At 41.4% G+C, this 17,483-nt stretch overlaps 1 protein-coding gene across 1 annotated transcript in view; it reads left to right on the top strand.

Annotated features, from left to right (window-relative positions):
- The window catches only part of LOC103536996 (ras GTPase-activating protein 1), a 168,049-nt gene that overhangs the window by 64,713 nt on the left and 85,853 nt on the right, over window positions 1–17,483 (top strand). The window contains exons 3-6 of the mRNA XM_030468314.1: window positions 3,104–3,239; window positions 4,148–4,218; window positions 13,257–13,374; window positions 14,394–14,425. Coding sequence (XP_030324174.1) covers window positions 3,104–3,239; window positions 4,148–4,218; window positions 13,257–13,374; window positions 14,394–14,425 — 357 coding nt within the window. The remainder of the gene's footprint in view (window positions 1–3,103; window positions 3,240–4,147; window positions 4,219–13,256; window positions 13,375–14,393; window positions 14,426–17,483) is intronic.

The following is a 17,483-nucleotide window of genomic DNA, read 5'->3' as shown; positions in this document are numbered from 1 at the left end:
GCACCACTAACAAATATTGGTTTGAGTGAAGAATTAATACCACATTTTTTGGCTACATCAGATTTTAACGTGGAGATCTGTGCCCCCATGTCTACTACAAATGTGACAGGGTAGCATTTTGGCCCAACAGCGCACATAAGTTCCAAATCCCCATTTTTATTCAAGACCAATCTTAGCACATTTTGCCAGTCTTTTGGAGGACTTGATATTTTAGGATTTGATTGTTCATAATTTTCAGAGCAATCATTTTGATTTGTAGGGAGGGTTTCCCAAGGTGTATTCAGGGGGTTAGGAGATTTTACTGAACTGGTATCAGGACCTGTCTCCTCTCTCTGCTGCCTTTTTGCTTTCTTTTTAGTAGCAGAGAGAGGGCTTTTTAGTTTCCTGAATTATGGAAATTTCCAGATCTTTCCCCTGAATGTGACCTGGCAGGCCATTCTTCTACCAAGGCTTTTAGATGGCCATAGGTAAAATTGTGAGTCAAAAGTGAAGGAGGGATGCCTTTTCGCTTAGCTTCCTCTTTAAGCTTTGCAAAAGGTCTCAATTCACCTGGTGGTGAATTATTTCTTTCTTGAGTGGGCCTATTTGGACGTGGGGTATTATTATTAGTAGTATTATTATAATTGTTATTATTATTTCTGTTATTATTATTTCGTCGTCTGCCTGCTCTATTTGCAACTGTCCAGTCACCCCATGATTCCTTCCTAGGGAGGTCTGGCAGCCGCAGCGGCATACGTCAATTTTTGATTATAATTATAATTTTCTGGGGTTTGAAGAATTCTTACAGATGCAGACTCAGCTTCGGGTGCCACATATTTATGTTCAAACTCTGTTAATTCAGTAAGTAGATCGGACCATGTATAGTCCAAACCTAATAGTGAATTTTTATTTGAATTTTCGATTCTAGCCTTGATCTGTAGGGCTAGATTTTGCAGTTGCGTAGGTAGCCCTCTGATGAGAATATCCATCCTCTCAGGTTTTACCTTTAGCATAAGTGGGTTCTCCTGGTTAATCACCAGAGCATGGTCATAAATCATTTGGATCACACTGGCTTTATGAGCATTGTCCAGTAGATGGGTGAGACCCCCTCTCAATACATGGGGTTCTCCCCTAGCTATGGGGTCAGTGAAGCCCATATTATAAGCAGCTTGTTGGGTCAGGGACCAGGGAGCTCTCGAGTTACCAGTAATTAACATAACTTCAGGACCCCAGTGACCGGATGCTTCTTTTTCTGATAATAAAATGTGGTCTCCACCCGAAGATGAAACTCTTACCGCATAGTCTATATCAGTTTCCATAGGTAATCTGCCAAATTGCCTTTTTAATTGGCTCTGTTCCAGAGGAGAATATGGAAACTCCTTATGAGTAATCAGTTCTCGCCCTGAATCTAATTCTCGTGTATGCTCTGTCCTGATTACAGGACGCAGACGCTTATGTGTTACAGGCATATTTTCCTCCTCTAAACTATCAGAAGTCTCATGACAGGAGGAAGATTGAGTAGAGGATTTCTCGTTGATTACAGCGAGCTGCTGGACCTTTTCCTCCAATTTATCAAATCTTTTAGCCCTAGTTCTTATAAATGCGCTGACCCATTTGCGTAATTCAGCCATTTCTCCCTCGGGCGGGTTAACAGCCTGAGGGGGAGTGCCTGCTTGTGTGTTGGCACCTTTCAGCGGTGGTTTTGTTTTTAAAATGGAGGGTCTGCCCCTCTTTTTAGGTGCAAAATGCACAATTTTTCTGCGGGGTTTTTCAGGAGATACCTGTTCCCCATCGTCCGTTGTGTATTCAGATGCAGATGTAGTGCCTTCCAGCATTGGGCCAGGGTCAGTACTGATTTCAGAATTTGGCTCAGCTTTGTCAATATTTTTTAGGAGGTCGCCGAATTCTCCAAACATGCCACTTTCAAGATTTTCCAATCTTTGGCACATTTCTTCTTTCTCCTGCCAAATTATAGCAGCCAGGATAAAGAAGGCACGTGCACTGAAAAAGTCTACCCCGAGTTTTTTCACTCGTTTTTTGCTGTCTTTGTCCAGAGCAGAAGGATTGTCTTAAGATTTTTAGAGATTTAGCAAGGGCGGTAAAGTCACCATTCTTATAATTTGTGTAAATTAAATCATAAAGAGTATCCTTTGGGATATAATTATGAGTTGTTAGGTGGTCCCAGAAAGGGCAAACAAGAGCATATTCACGGAATTCTTCCTCCTTATAGAGGGAAACAGTCTGGCTTTTACCTCCACTAGACTTTGCAGAACAAGCGATGGCCTCCATTTGTTTTTACTTTGACTTTAAGTTATTTTAAATTTCTTTAAAAGTTAGTTTTACAATTCAGGCATCAGACTAAAAGTAGGCTCTGATATTGTTCCTTGATTTTATCCTGTCCGTGACGCCAATAAAAATGTCATGATCCGCTTATTATTTTATATATTGATTGTGAGGATAAGTCAGCCACTACCCATAGACGATGCTTGAATTACAAAATAACAAGACTGTTGGACCACAGTCTCTTTTCTGAAGTAAAAGGTGGTAAGATTAGAGGAAATGGTCTCAAGTTGTGTCAGGGGAGGCTTTGATTTTATATTAAGAAACATTTCTTCATTGAAAGGGTTGTCAGTCACTGGAGCAGACTTTCCAGGGAGGTGGGTGAATCACTATCCCTGGAGGTGTTTAGAAGATGTGTAGGTGTGGCACTTAGGGTCATGGTTTAGTGGTGGACTTGGCACTGTTAGGTTTTCTGTTGGACTCAATCTTAAAGATATTTTCAAACCTAAATGATTCTATGATTCTAAAATTATTGTTTTAACATTCAGCAAAGAGAGTTCTGGTGGTAAGTATTATGTTTTTCTAATTTACTGCATAATTTATTGGAAACTAGCTTTCTGCAGGTATTAATTATATTAATAGATATTAATAGATATTAATTAGTTAAGGAGCATGTGTGAGATGAGTTTGTAATATTGCATTTTGTTGAGCATACATAGACTGCTTTAAAAACATTATCCTAACTTTTAAAAAATAAAAAGATTACATAACCAACAAAAAGACACCTCAATGATTTGTAGCAAAATATTTTTTTTCTGTTATTATTCCTTTTCTTTATTAACAGGATTATTGCCATGTGTGGAGACTATTACATTGGTGGACGTCGCTTTGCTTCGCTCTCAGACCTAATTGGTTATTACAGTCATGTGTCTTGTTTGTTAAAGGGGGAAAAGCTATTCTTTCCAGTAGCACCTCCAGAGGCAAGTAGTAAAATTTTTAAATGTCAATTGCTTAAATATTAATATAATGAATTTTGTATTTGATATTCGTGGTTTTTCTGTGAAGAATTTTAGACAACTTCTTCTAGTTCTAGAGCTGTGTCAGAGTATGATGAAATAGTAAGAACGTGTTTATATATTCCTTATAAGTAATGATAATAAATTGTGTTTGAATGAAAATCTGTAATGAGAAAGCTAGATATCAGGTATTTCAGTTATCTCCAAATGTTGTTATAATATTCTATTTAAACTGAGCTAAACAAGAAAATATGTGGTTCTTGGCTAGGGAAGAGCACCCTTGTAATGTAGGCAGCCTCTTAGAGTTTTGTACTGACTTAATGAAGTATTAAAAATTAATACTGTTTTGTAGCAAAGATTTCAAAATAAGCATCTTGGAAATAACCAAAGTTCCTGAAATCTGGGCTTCTTTCAAGTGACTATCCTTAAGACAGTATCAGTAATTAAAAAAGAAACCAACTCATAACCCAAAACTCAAAAAAAACCAGGCCTCCCCTCCCAACACCTGCAGACTGTGCCCTCCCCCCCAGTGAAGATGTTTCTGATTGTTAAACTTTGATACATTTCCACTTACTGGAAGTAAGTTCTAAAGTACTCTTTCATGGGATTTATATTATTGGTAATTTGATTTTTGAAGATAATATGGCTGATAATGTTACAAGGCTAGAAACAAAATGATAACTTGTAGATAACTATTAATTAAGCACTTTTATCTCTTACTATTTTTGACCCTTTGAAAGCTTAAAACTCGCACAGGGATACAAATGACTATTACCAGTCTTTTGCTTCAAAATAGCATAATGTTGGGGAGAGGAAGTCTGTGGTACAATGAAAGGGAGAATTAATATCAGCGCTCTTCTCTTAAATTGTAGCCTGTGGAGGATAGAAGGAGAGTTCGAGCAATTCTACCCTACACTAAAGTGCCAGAAACTGATGAAATAAGGTATGTTTTCCTCTCTCCTCTCTCCCTCTCCTCTCTCCCCCTCCTTTCTCCCCCTCCTCTCTCTCTCCTCTCTCTCTCTCCCCTCTCTCCCCCCCCCCCTCTCCCCCCCTCCCTTTCATCTGGAGAAGAGGATGCTCAGGAGAGACCTCATCACTCTCTACAACTACCTAAAAGGAGGCTGTAGCCAGGTGGGGGTTGGTCTCTTCTCCCAGGCATCTATCAGTAAGACAAGAGGGCATGGTCTTAAGCTCTGCCATGGGAGGTTTAGGTTAGATATTAGGAAGAAATTCTTTACAGCGAGGGTGGTCAGGTATTGGAATGGGCTGCCCAAGGAGGTGCTGGATTCTCCATTCTTGGAGTTTTTTAAGAAGAGACTGGATGTGGCACTCAGTGCCATGGTCTAATAACCATGGTGGTAGTGGATCAAGGGTTGGATATGAAGATCTCAGCGGTCCTTTCCAACCCATCTGATTCTATGATTCTATCATGTAAGGAATAAATTGTCCTTCTATAGTAAATATCTTGTGAGGGTTTGAAATAAAGTGGCTCTGAATTTACCTGCAGAAGTAGGTAGTAACAGATAAAAAGTTCAAGCCAAACCAGTCTTGACCACTAGAAAGAGAATGTGAGAATTGACTCTGACAAAATTAAGAACAGCATTTTTATGTCTTCCTTAAAATAAGGAAAAAAAAGAGATAACAAATAAAACTTGCCTTTAATATTCTAGCACTTGTTCGGTTGCCTGTGCCTAAAGTCTCTGTCCTTTAAATCAAGCAAGAATGATTCCCTTTCCTTCTCCCTCTCCCCTCTTTTGGAAGGAGTCTGTAATCTTAATGTTTTAAAACATGGTGGGCCAGGTGCCCACCAAGCCACTCTATCACTCCCTCTCCTCAGCTGGACAGGGGGGAGAAAACTATAATGAAGGGCTCATGGGTTGAGATAAGGACAGGGAGATCAATCGGCAGTTACTGTCACAGGCAAAACAGTCTCAGCTTGGGGATATTAATTTAATTTATTTCTAATTAACCACAGAGTAATATAATGAGAAATAAAACCAAAGTAACCTTTCCCCCACCCTTCCCTTCTTCCCAGACTCAGCTTCACTCTGGAATTCTCTACCTCCTTCTACCCAAGCAGTGACAGGGGAATGGGGGTTGTGGTCAGTTCATCGCATCAGTTCATCTCTGCTACTCCTTCTTCATCATACTCTTCCCCTGATCCAGTGTGGGGTCCCTCCCATGGTAGACAGTCCTTCATGAACTTCTCCAGTGTGGGTCATTTCCACAGGGTGCAATCCTCCAGGAACGGACTGCTTCAGCGTGGGTCCCTCACGGAGTCATGAGTCCTGCCAGCTAACATGCTCCAGCATGGGGTCTTCTCCATGGGGTCACAAGTCCTGCCAGGAGATTGCTCCAGCATGGACTCTGCACGGGGTCACAACCTCCTTTGGGTGAATCCACGTGCTCCAGCGTGGGGTCCTCCACAGGCTTCTTGTGGATATCTCCTCCATGGACTGACTGTAGGGGGACAAACTGCTTCACCATGGTCTTTACCGTGGGCTGCAAGGGAATCTCTGCTCTGGTGCCTGGAGTACCTCCTCCCCCTCCTCGTTCACTGCCTTTGGTGTCTGCAGAGTTCTTTCTCTCACATATTCTCACTCCTTGCTCTTCTGGTTGCTGTTGCACAGCAGTTTTTTTCTCTTCTTAAATATGTTATCATAGAGCTGCTACCACTGTTGCTGATTGGCTCAGCCACTCCTGCAGCCCCCCTGCTACCAAAACCTTGCCATGTAAACCCAATACAGTCTCTCATATATATTTTTTTCCTGTGAACTGCTACTAATTTCCTTTCTAATGTTGATGTATCGAAAAAAGATCTATAGGATGGTCTTAACCTCCCTCCCTTCTCTTGAATTTTCATGATATATGTTATGTGGAAAGGATGCAAAACCAACAGTCCTACATCTAATAGAAGAACATATGCTAGTTGCTTGGAATTAATACTGCTTTCCTCAGATGTCAGGTTTTTTACAGATGAAAAAAAATATATTTGGAAGAGTTTTGTAGTGATTTCTAATGAGACTGTTTTGGTTTCACAAGTTGATAGAACATTCAACCATAACTGGGAATTTGGTTCTTGGTAGGACTATTAGCCTAAGATTACAGAGAAAGGTATATGAAAGCTTTATATTCTCATTGGGGTGGAAATTTATCCTAAGGTTGTGTGTCCAGTCCATTTTGACATCTTAAAAAAACATGGTGAATATATTAATCTTTGAGAAGTCCTAAGCATACAAGAAGGTGGTAAGACAGGAGGAAACTCTAATTGTGTATTGTGAGTAGGGCTACTTTCTCCTGAAAAGAAGTTGTAGTGAGGTGGGTGCTGGCCTCTTCTCTCAAGTGAATAATGATAGGACTAGAGGCAATGGCCTGAAGTTGCACCAGGGGAGGTTTAGAAGAATTTCTTTACTGAGAGAGGAGTTAGGTGCTGGAATGGACTGCCTAGGGAGGTGGAAGTATTTTAAAACCGTGTAGATGAGGCACTTCAGGACATGCTCTAGTGGGCATGGTGATACAGATACTGATAAATATATTTTACTTATTTTATTGGGGGGGATGTTGATGGTTGGACACGGTGATCTTAGAGGTCTTTTCCATCCATGACAATTCTGTGATAGTAGGATCCATCAAGTCCAGTAACTGTCTAATTGCACCTAACAACTTAAGAGGACAAAGAACTTCATTACTCTGTTATGGTAACAAGAATTGCAGGAAATTAAATTTCAGCTGTATCCTAAAAGAGGGAGAAAAGGTATAAAGTTCTGTGTGGCTTTCTAGGCTTCAGAGGTCTGCATGGTAAAACAGTTATGTTCATAGCAAAGCTGGGACAAAGTACTCTGGTTTAGGTCAAATTAATGTACTCTTGTACCTTAATGTACTCTTTAAGATTTTATGTATTTCAGGGAAACTTGACTTAATTTTAATGTTATAATTAATATTTAGAAAGCTTGTAGCTACCAGTCTTACATGCAATAACTTACTGTCAACTTCTTTGTAACAGAACTGATGTAGAATGGCCTTGTTTATTGTCCATTGTTAAGATTTAGGTTTATTAATAGCTGAATTAATTCTAAGTATTTTCATTAGGCTTTTTTGTACTTGCTGTTTGCTTTGTGCTCAAGTTAATGCATTACTGTTACCCTCTGTCACAGATGAATTCATAGAATCACAGAATCATAGAATGTTAGGGATTGGAAAGGACCTCTAGAGATCATCTAGTCCAACCCCCCTCCCAAAGCAGGATCACCTAGGGCAGGCCCCACAGGAACGCATCTAGGCAGGTTTTAAAAGTCTCCAGAAAAGGAGACTCCACAACCTCTCTGGGCAGCCTGTTCCAGTGCTCTGTCACCCTCACAATAAAGACATTTCTCCTCATGTTGAGGTGGAACTTTCTATGTTCTAGCTTATAGCCATTATTACTTGTCCTATCACTGGGCACCACTGGAAGGAGACTGACCCCTTCCTTTTGACACCCACCTCTCAGTTAATTGTAGACATTAATAAGATCCTGTCATGGTTTTGACCCAGCTGGTATCAACCAGTCCTCCACTCGCTCACCCCCCACCCCCACGGTGGGACAGGGAGGAGAAAATCCACCAAAAGTCACATTAATCGAGACAAGGATAGGGAGGTTTGCACTCCCCATTTACGGTAACAGGCAAAAACCAGATCAGTTCAACTTGGGAAGAAAAAAACCCCTAATTTAATCTACAAGGAGAAAGAGAAAACAGCCAGATCTTAATACCTCCCCTGCTGCTCCCTTCTTCCCAGGCCTGGATTACTTCACTCCTGCCTCCCCCTCAGTGGCACAGGGGGATGAGGAGTGTGGGGGTTTAGGATCAGTTCATCACACATTGTTTCTGTCACCCCTTCATCCTCAGGGGGAGGACTCCTCACATTCTTCCCCTGCTCCAATGTGCGGTTCGTCTCATGGGAGAGAGTCCTTCTCGAATCCCTGTGACATGAGTCCCTCTCACCAGGTACAGTCCCTCAGGGACTGTATGGGCTGCCCACAGAGACATGGTCTGTGTCAGGAAAACAGTCACCTCCTCTAGCACAGGGTCCTCCACAGCTGCAGATCCATATCTGCCCCTCTCCATGATCCCACACAGGCTGCTGCTTCATGTCTGCCCACTTGTGACACTTCAGGGGCTACAAATCTACATTTACTCCACTGTGGTCCTTCAAGGACTGCTCTACCATGCTCTTCCATAAGTTGCAGGGGGACAGCTGCCATCTCACCACAGCCCGTGGGGAAATCTCTGCTCAGGTGCCTTTCCCCCTCCTTCTTCATTGACCTTGGTGTCTTTTCTTTGGCATTGCTCTCTTACTTCATCCTCTACTCTGTGGGTCCTTTTTTATATTTTTGCAGTTTTGTTTTCCTTTTCTTGAATATGTTAAATGCAGAGGGGCATCGAGCTTCCCATATCTGCTTGGCCTTGGGCAGAGGCAGGCACAGGATTGGAACTGGGGGAGCTTCCAGCAGCTTCTCACAGGAGCCACCTCTATGGCCCCCCCCACTCCCAAAACACCACTGCACTAACCCAAGACATCCCCTCTCAGCCTTCTTTTCTCAAGGATAAACAGCCCCAGTTCTCTCAGTCTTTCTTCATAGGAGAAATGTTCAAGTCCCTTAATCATCCTTGTAGCTCTCTGTTGGACTCTCTCTAGTATATCCCTGTCTCTCTTGAATTGGAGAGCCCAAAACTGAATAAAGTATTCCAGGTGTGGTCTCACCAGGGCAGAGTAGAGGTGGAGGAGAACCTCCCTGTACCTGCTGGACATACTTTTCTTAATGCACCCCAGGATACCATTGGCCCTCTTGGCCACAAGGGCACATTGCTGTCCCATGGCAAACTTACCATCTGCTAGGACTCCAAGGTCTTTCTCCATGGAGCTGCTTTCCAGCTGGACGACTCCTAATCTGTACTGGTACCTGGTGTTATTCATCCCCAGATGCAGGACTCCACACTTATCTTTATTGAACTTCATGAGGTTTACCTTTACCCAGCTCTTCGGCCTGTCTAGATCTTGCTGGATAGTAGCACAGCCTTCTGGTGTGTCAGCCACATCCTCTCATCCAGGTTGTTTATGAAGATATTGAACAAAACTGAACCCAGTACTGATCCCTTGGGAACACCACTGATTAATGGTCAAATGGTAATTGATGATTGAATAAAAATCAAATGGTAATTAAACAGGGATTTAACAATGATTTGATGATTATTTAAATTATTGTTTAAATCATCTAAATCATCATTTAGATGGTGATTAGACAGTTTATACAGGGGTCAAACACTCTTCTAACTGCACTTGTAATAATTAAGCTATAGCTGGTTATATAGATGTTGCTAGCATACAATATACTCTTAGGTTTGATGCAAAATGTTGCTTAATTTGTTATAGATATCAGATTCTGGGTAAGGGGTCTTTCAACCTGGATGAGTAACCTTGAGAGGCATCCCTTAAGGGAGAGATTGCTGCCTTGCAGCCTGGTGTCATACAATAGAGATCAATGGGCTTGGAAGGGGCTACAGATATTTATAGTGTAAAGTGATTTACTCCTAGTCAAACTCCCTTTTGATGTATGTGCAGTTGTGCAGCTGTAGCAGTTTTTGTTTCATCTAGTCCCAGCTCAAGGCTGGAACTGTTAGCTCCTGATAAGACATGGCCTAGACTCCTTGGTTCCTGAGAAGATACAGCCTAGCACAATTCTCGAGGTTTGCACAGCAGGGCTGATTTCAGTCAGACCTACTTGTCAGTAATGACTGAACCTAAGTACTGTTCACTCAGAGTGGGTGCATCCATTACACCCTCTCAAATGAGAGACATTCCATAGAAAATTGCTATCTAATTTTGCATTGAACTAGTAGTTGATGAGCTTCAGTATCTCATAGCTGTTGCCTGTATCCCTGATGCATCATCTAACTTGATTGAAAAGTCTCCCTGTGTTCCATTGAAAGATTTTCATATGACCTGCTGTTGTGGTCTAGCCCTGGTCAGCAACTAAGCACCAACAGACACTGGAACAATAATTTTCCTGGATGGATACCTTTTGGCTGTTGTTTTTTCTTGCAATTCCTGTATTTGAGCTTCTAGTCTTCAGGTAGGTTCACCATCCTGCTTCCCCATGTCCTCCTCCTGGTCACACAGATAGAACCACAGGGTTGCCACCGGTAGCCCTCTACTCTGAACATAAAAAGGCTGATTCTTAATAGCCAAGACATTGATTGGTACAGGTGAGGAAGACCTATCCTTCTTTTATTGCTGGGACAATTTTTGGGATGGTTTCTTCACAGATGAGGTGCAGACCTGTAGGGAAGAAGTGAGATTCTCTGAATTCTCAGAGTTGGCTGGCCAATCCATCTACAGTTGGTGCTTCTGTGTCTCTCCAGCTCATTATTGCCAGGGCGTTGGCATATGACATCAATGTACTTGGTACAAACTTTTGCAACATGGACTGCGTACACCGGATTTCATCTGGGTCTTTGGATACCTGGTTGTCATCCAGGTTGCTGTATATCACCTCCACCATGGCTAATTCCCTCAGATACTGGATACCTCCCTCAGGGTTGGTCCACTTACTTTGGGGAATTTACAACATCTCCCTTAGAGGGATACCTGCCCTTCACACCTGACAGAAGCCACCTCAAAAGACAGAAGACTTCTGCCTGTTTTACAATCCCTTTGTCAGTGGTCTTATCCCTAGGAAAGGATCCCAGCTGCTGAGCTTCTTTACCCTCTAATTACTGATTATTTGCCCCAATATCCCAGCATTTGAGTAACCAGCTGATAATATGCTCACCTGATTGACAGTTTGGTATATCTTGCAGCTCACTTAGGGCCAGGGATCGGGTGGTTTCTGTCTTATTAATTAATTATTTTAGTCCCTTCCCCTCCTGCTCTTGTGGCTGTTCTGCTGCAGAACAGGCTACCTCTTCTGATTCTGATTCTTTCTCCTGGTCCCTTTTAGGAGAAAGTTCTTCATCCCTTACTAAATGAGTTGACTTCTGCTTCTGTTGTTTCTTTTTAATTATAGAGGTAACTGATATAGTTGAAGGCTGGGTCTCTTGTTAAGCCATAGTGTCTGTTAGTATGTTTTCAGATCCAGAGACTCTCTCTTCTCTTTGAGGGTACTGAGAAGTGTTCAGGAGGTGCTGGCCAGTTGTGCTGTTTTTTCTGCTTGTTTTGTTTTTATTTTGGTTTTTTGGTTTGTTTTTTTTTATTCTTTCTAGATACCTGCCTGTATTCTACCATATGCCTTGCCACACATAACCGCACTGCTGCAGGGGCTGGGTGATATTCCTAAAGAGTTGCTTAACCTTAGAAAAAGCTGAAATAATATTTCAAAGAAATACCAATAGGAGTATTTTGGTTACCCAAGAATGTTCAAGATACTGAAAAGTTACTGTAACAAGGGAGAAAGCACTACAGAAGGTGATGGTGAAGCTGCTATTCTGTATTTCTTCCACAAAAGACCTCTCAGAGGAAGAAGTATTATTGATAAGAGATGGTGCCCAAAATGCAGTAATGGCATCAGTACCGAGCCCAAAGAGCAGATAAAACCCAAGGCCAGTGTTTTAATAATAAAACTCCCAGGCAAACCACCAATAATCAGTACAGAGCACAGCAAACCACAAAAGACAAAACCAGTCTTTAACATGTATAGCAAAAAAGGGAGCATGGCACAGGTCAGATAAACTAAAGTTGAGAACAAATAAGTCAGTATTGTGACCAGCAACTGTTAACAGATATAATAATTATTAATTCTTTCTAACATGCTCTTGTCAAATCTGTTCTCTCAAACTCTTTGAGCCCCACATTGGGTGCCAAAAAGGACTGTTGTCATTTAACCCCAGCTGGCAACTAAGCACCACAAAGCTGTTCACTCAGTTCCCCCTGGTGGGATGGGGGAAGAATTGGAAGGGTAAAAATGAGAAAGAAACTCATGGGTTGAGATAAAGATAGTTTAATAATTAGAAATTTAACAAAGTGTAAGAAAAAAAACCCAAACAACCAACAAAGAGAGAGGAAAATAAAATAATTGCTCACCACCAACTGACCAATGCCCAGCCAGTCCCTGAACAGTAGCCTCCCATTGCCAACCTCCACCCTCAGTTTTATTGCTGAGCACCATGTATGGGGATGGGATGGGATGTCCCTTTGGTCAGTTGGGGTCAGCTGTCCCAGCTGTGTTCCCTCCTGACTTCTTGTGCACCCCCAACCTACTCATTAGCAGGGCAATCTGAGGAGCAGAAAAGGCCTTGACACTGTGTGAGCACTATGTAGCAGTAACTAAAACATCCCTGTATTATCAACACTGTTTTCATCACAAATCCAAACCTTAGCCCCATACAAACTATTATGAAGAAATTTAACTCTGTCCTAGCCAAAACCAGGACACTTGAGTATGGGATTACATTTAAGGAATAAACTTATACTAACCTTCCAGCACTGAAACTCCCTTGGACTTTTTAATGCTCTTATTGTAGCTAACTGCATGTCTTTTAGAATGAATACTCTATATCTTCTTTTTAGCGCCTATCTTCATATGCAAAGACCTAAATAGCAGATATTCTACAGGCTTTATTATACAAAATTAGGTTTTGATAAAAATATTTTCTTACAGTACTAAGGGAATCTTTGATTGTTTTTACTTACATTTAATATTTCACTCATCTTGATAAAAGACAAATGTTGCTATCTATTGCTGTGGGCTTTCTTTTTACGTGTCCTTAACACACTTCAAAATATCTGTTAGATTTTTACATGAAAATCACATAAGGGATAAATATTCATCTATAATTGCTACTTAAACTGTGTGAAAACTGCCCATGGTATGCTTGGGATACTGATAGATGTATCTTTCATGATCAGATTTCCTCAAATGTTTTGCTGAAACTATGCTGAAGAATTAATTTTGTTCTTTAAATTTTATGATTATATTTCTAACATAAATCTTACTGTAACTATCTTCAGTTTCCTTAAAGGAGACATATTTATTGTCCATAATGAATTGGAAGATGGCTGGCTGTGGATTACAAACCTACGGACAGAAGAACAAGGTCTTATTGTAGAAGACCTGGTGGAAGAAGTGGTAAGTAATTTTATATTCAAATCTGTTGCAGAACTGAGATTTTTTAATTATTATTACTTGTGTGTGTAACTTAATGTTAAAATAAACCCAAACTAGTGGCATTTAACTGCCTGAGTTTATGTACTTTTATAAATCTTCCTACAGTAATTGAAACTGCCAGTTTTTAAATAGTGTAACAAACCTTTAAGTCTAATTCAGTATCCAAACAATGTACTTATTCACGTTATCCAAGCAAGTTCAAGTGCAAATGAATTATACTGTTGAACTTATTAGGCAGTTCCCTAAACTCACCAGTCCTGATAAAGAATTTGCTAGTCATTCAGTTGCATTCTTCTTTTTTGTCTGTTTCCTATGAAACATTCATAAATGTATAGACAGAAATTTTGGATTGCAATATGTAGTTTGTTTGGTTTTTTTTAAGGGCCATGTGTGGCTTCAAAAATATATTGATGAGTCATAACTAGAAGGGCTTATGTTAAATCAGGAATCTAACGAGGTGACCTAAAGATAATTGAATTACTGCAGGTGAAGAGATGATTTAATAGACAAAAACACCCACTTCACCTTCCCACATACTTTTTAAAAAAGAAATTCACCATTGCTTTGGAGTCCTGATAAGGTTTGCTTTGCAGCATATTTTGCTACTAGTAGAGTTTGTTTTACCTGTTTCAGGATGTGAATGTCTAAATTGAAATGGCAGTGTTATAGTATCTAACTTTAGATTTCTACAATAAGGGTTGAAATGCAGGAAAATTCAGATTTAAGTTACCACATGTAAAGAAGGCCATGAAGAGTGACAGAAGCAATCTTTTAAAATAATGTGTTATGGCTGAACTTCCACTTAGTGAATAAAGATGAAAACTTCTTTACATGAACTGTGCAATAAGCTATCTAGTTCAAAAATGTCTCGGACTTCTTAGTGCTGTTTATTTCTAGAGAAGATCTTAATCTATGAAGTTTGCTTTTCTAAACTCAAACACACTGTTGTCACGCACTTAATATGTTAATTCTCCTATTAGGGAAGAGAAGAAGATCCACATGAAGGCAAAATGTAAGGATTTTTGTTTTGTTATTTAAAGCAAATCATAAAGTAGCCATTTGTTAACTTCAGCTATGAGACTGGGAAGATGAACCAAAACTGTGTACTTGTTTTTTGATCTTAAGACTTTTCTATGCTAACTCTTGAAGATGCATAGGTAATTGACGTGAAATCCTGTATTAGTTATGTCTAATGTTAAGGAGTTTTGTTTCGCAGTGATAAAATCTTGGATGAGTCTCTGTGTTATCACTTTACCCAGAATATGTACAATGGAAGGCGTGGTGTTTTCTGATTTGTAGGTTGTTTGTTTTTTTTTTTTTATAGAATCATAGAATGGCTAGGATTGGAAGGGACCTTAAAGATCATCTGGTACCAACACCACTGCAAGGGCAGGGACATCTTCCACTAGACCAGGTTGCTCAAGGCCCCATCCAACTTGGCCTTGAACACTACCAGGGAAGGGGCATCCACAACTTCCTTGGGCAACCTGTTTCAGTGTCTCACCACCCTCAAATTGAAGAATTTCTTCTTAATGTCTAACCTAAATCTCCCCTCTTCAAGTTTGAAACCATTTCCCCTTGTCCTCTTGCTACACACCCGTGTAAAAAGCTCTACCCCAACTTTCCTGTAGGCCCCCTTCAGGTACTGGAAGGCTGCTATAAGGTCATCTGGGAGCCTCCTTTTCTCCAGGCTGAATAACCCAAACTTCCTCAGCCTGTCTTCATAGGGGAGGTGCTCCGGCCTTCTGATCATTTTAGTAGCTCTCCTCTGGACTTGTTCAAGGAGCTTTGTGTCCTTCTTATGTTGGGAACTCCAGAACTGGACACAGTACTCCAGGTGAGATCTCACAAGAGCAGAGTAGAGGGGGAGAATCACCTCCCTTGACTGGCTGTCTATGCTTCTTTTGATGTATCCCAGGACCTGGTTGGCTTCCTGAGCTGCAAGCGCACATTGCCGGCTCATGCTAACCTTCTGGTCCACCACCACCCCTAAGTCCTTCTCCTCAGGGCTGTCTGCAATCCTTTCTCCTCCCAACCTGTATTCTTGCATGGGACTGCCTTGACTCAGGTGCAGAACCTTGCACTTAGCCTTGTTGAACTTCATGCAGTTTGCACAAGTCAAGGTCCCTCTGGATGGCATCCCTTCCCTCCAGCGTGTAGGCTTCACCACACAGTTTGGTGTCATCTGCAAACTTGCTGAGGGTGCATTCGATTCCACTGTCCATGTTGCCGACAAAGATGTTAAACAGCACTGGTCCGAGTACCGACCCTTGAGGAATACCAGTCATCACACATCTTCAGTTGGACACTGAGCCACTGATCACAACTCTTTGGGTGAGACCATCCAGCCAGTTCCTTTTCCAAAGAGTAGTCTATCCATCAAATCCATATCGTTCCAGTTTAGAGATCAGAATGTTTTTGGGACAGTGTTGTGTGCCAGTCACAGAGGTGATACTGACTGGCCTGTAGTTCCCTGGGTTTTCTTCTTTTTTAATTTTTGAAAATGAGGGTTATGTTTCCAATTTTCGAGTCAGCGGGAACTTCACCCGACTACCATGACTTTCCAAATATGATGGACTGTAGCTTTACAACTTCATCCGCCAGTTCTTTCAAGAGCTGTGGGTAAATCCCATCAGGTCCCATGGACTTGTTCACCTTCATGCTCTTTAGGTGGTCTCAAACATGCTCTTCATCTACAGTGGGCGGGTCTTCCTTTTCCCAGTCCCTGCCTTGGGCTTCTGCGATGTGGAAGGTGTGACCAGAGACCTTGCTGGTGAAGACGTAAGCAAAGTCATCATTGAGTATCTCAGCCTTCTCTACATCTTGGGTGAGCAGCTCTCCTGTTTCCTTTGGGAGTGGGCCCACATTTCCCCTAGTCTTCCTCTTATCATTGATGTGACCAGCTTTCCTGTGCTCCCTTCCCATCCAGGGCTTTATCCCATTCTACCCTACTAAGCGGATCCTTGAAGAGACTGAAGTCTGCCCTTTTAAAATCAAGTGCCATCAGCTTACTTTGCACTTTCCTTGCTGCCTTAAGGATCTTGAATTCTACAGTATCATGGTCACTCACCATCCCATCTCTGTTGGTGAGAGCAAGGTCCAGCAAAGCTCCTTTTCTGGTTGGTTCCTCTACCATTTGGAGGAGGAAGTTGTCATCAGTGCACTCGAGGAACTCGCTGGAGTGCTGGTGCTCTGCTGTGTTGTTCCTCCAGCAGATGTTGGGGTGATTAAAGTCCCCAATGAGGACCATGGCTTGAGAGTACAAAGCAGCTCCTATCTGTCTAAAGAGGGCCTCATCCACTTGGTCATCCTGGTTGGGTGGTCTGTAGCAGACCCTACTATGATATCACTTGTCCCTGACTTCCCTTTAATCCTGACCCACAGGGTTTCTGTCAGCTCCTCATCCATCCCCATCCATGGACTCCAGCTAGTCATTGATGTAGAGAGTGACACTCCTTCCTCTTTGGCCTTTCCTGTCCTTTCTAAACAGTTTATACCCAGCCATCCCCACGCTCCAGTAATAGGAGCCGTCCTACCACATCTCGGTGATATCAATAACATCCTAGCCCTGAAGACAGGCAGACAAATACACATAAAACTTTATACACCTAAAGTTTGATTTAGTTTAACTTTCTTTCAGGTCTGTTCAACTCTAAATGCAGAGAGAGAACAAAGTATCATTAGAGGAATGATCTTGTAATAGTAACATTTTCTCTATATTAGCCTTGTGCTAACACTTAAAGTGAAAACCAGGAGACTATAGCATAATCTGTTTCCAGTGAATTACAACTTGTTTAATATTTTTTAAAATTCCAAAACTTAATAAAGTACCTATGTAGCAGCTGGATAAATTCATCTGTCCTTCATTTGCTTGCCTCCTCTATTTATTGCCCAGTTTGCAGGGTTTTATTTGGTTGGTTGGTTGGTTGGTTGGGGTTTTTTGTGTGTTTGTTTTTAGAAGGGAAAGAAAAGAAAGAAAATCATTGGTGTGTGGCTTCAGTTTACTGGTCCCCAATGCTCTGCTAGTCAGTTTGGCATAGCAGCGTAACAGTTGTAGGGATGCTTTCAAA

Source organism: Calypte anna, chromosome W (assembly GCF_003957555.1).
Source record: "Calypte anna isolate BGI_N300 chromosome W, bCalAnn1_v1.p, whole genome shotgun sequence".
Taxonomy (NCBI): domain Eukaryota; kingdom Metazoa; phylum Chordata; class Aves; order Apodiformes; family Trochilidae; genus Calypte; species Calypte anna.
The sequence above is the reverse complement of the archived record's forward strand: the minus strand, read 5'-3'. Positions and strand labels throughout refer to the sequence as shown.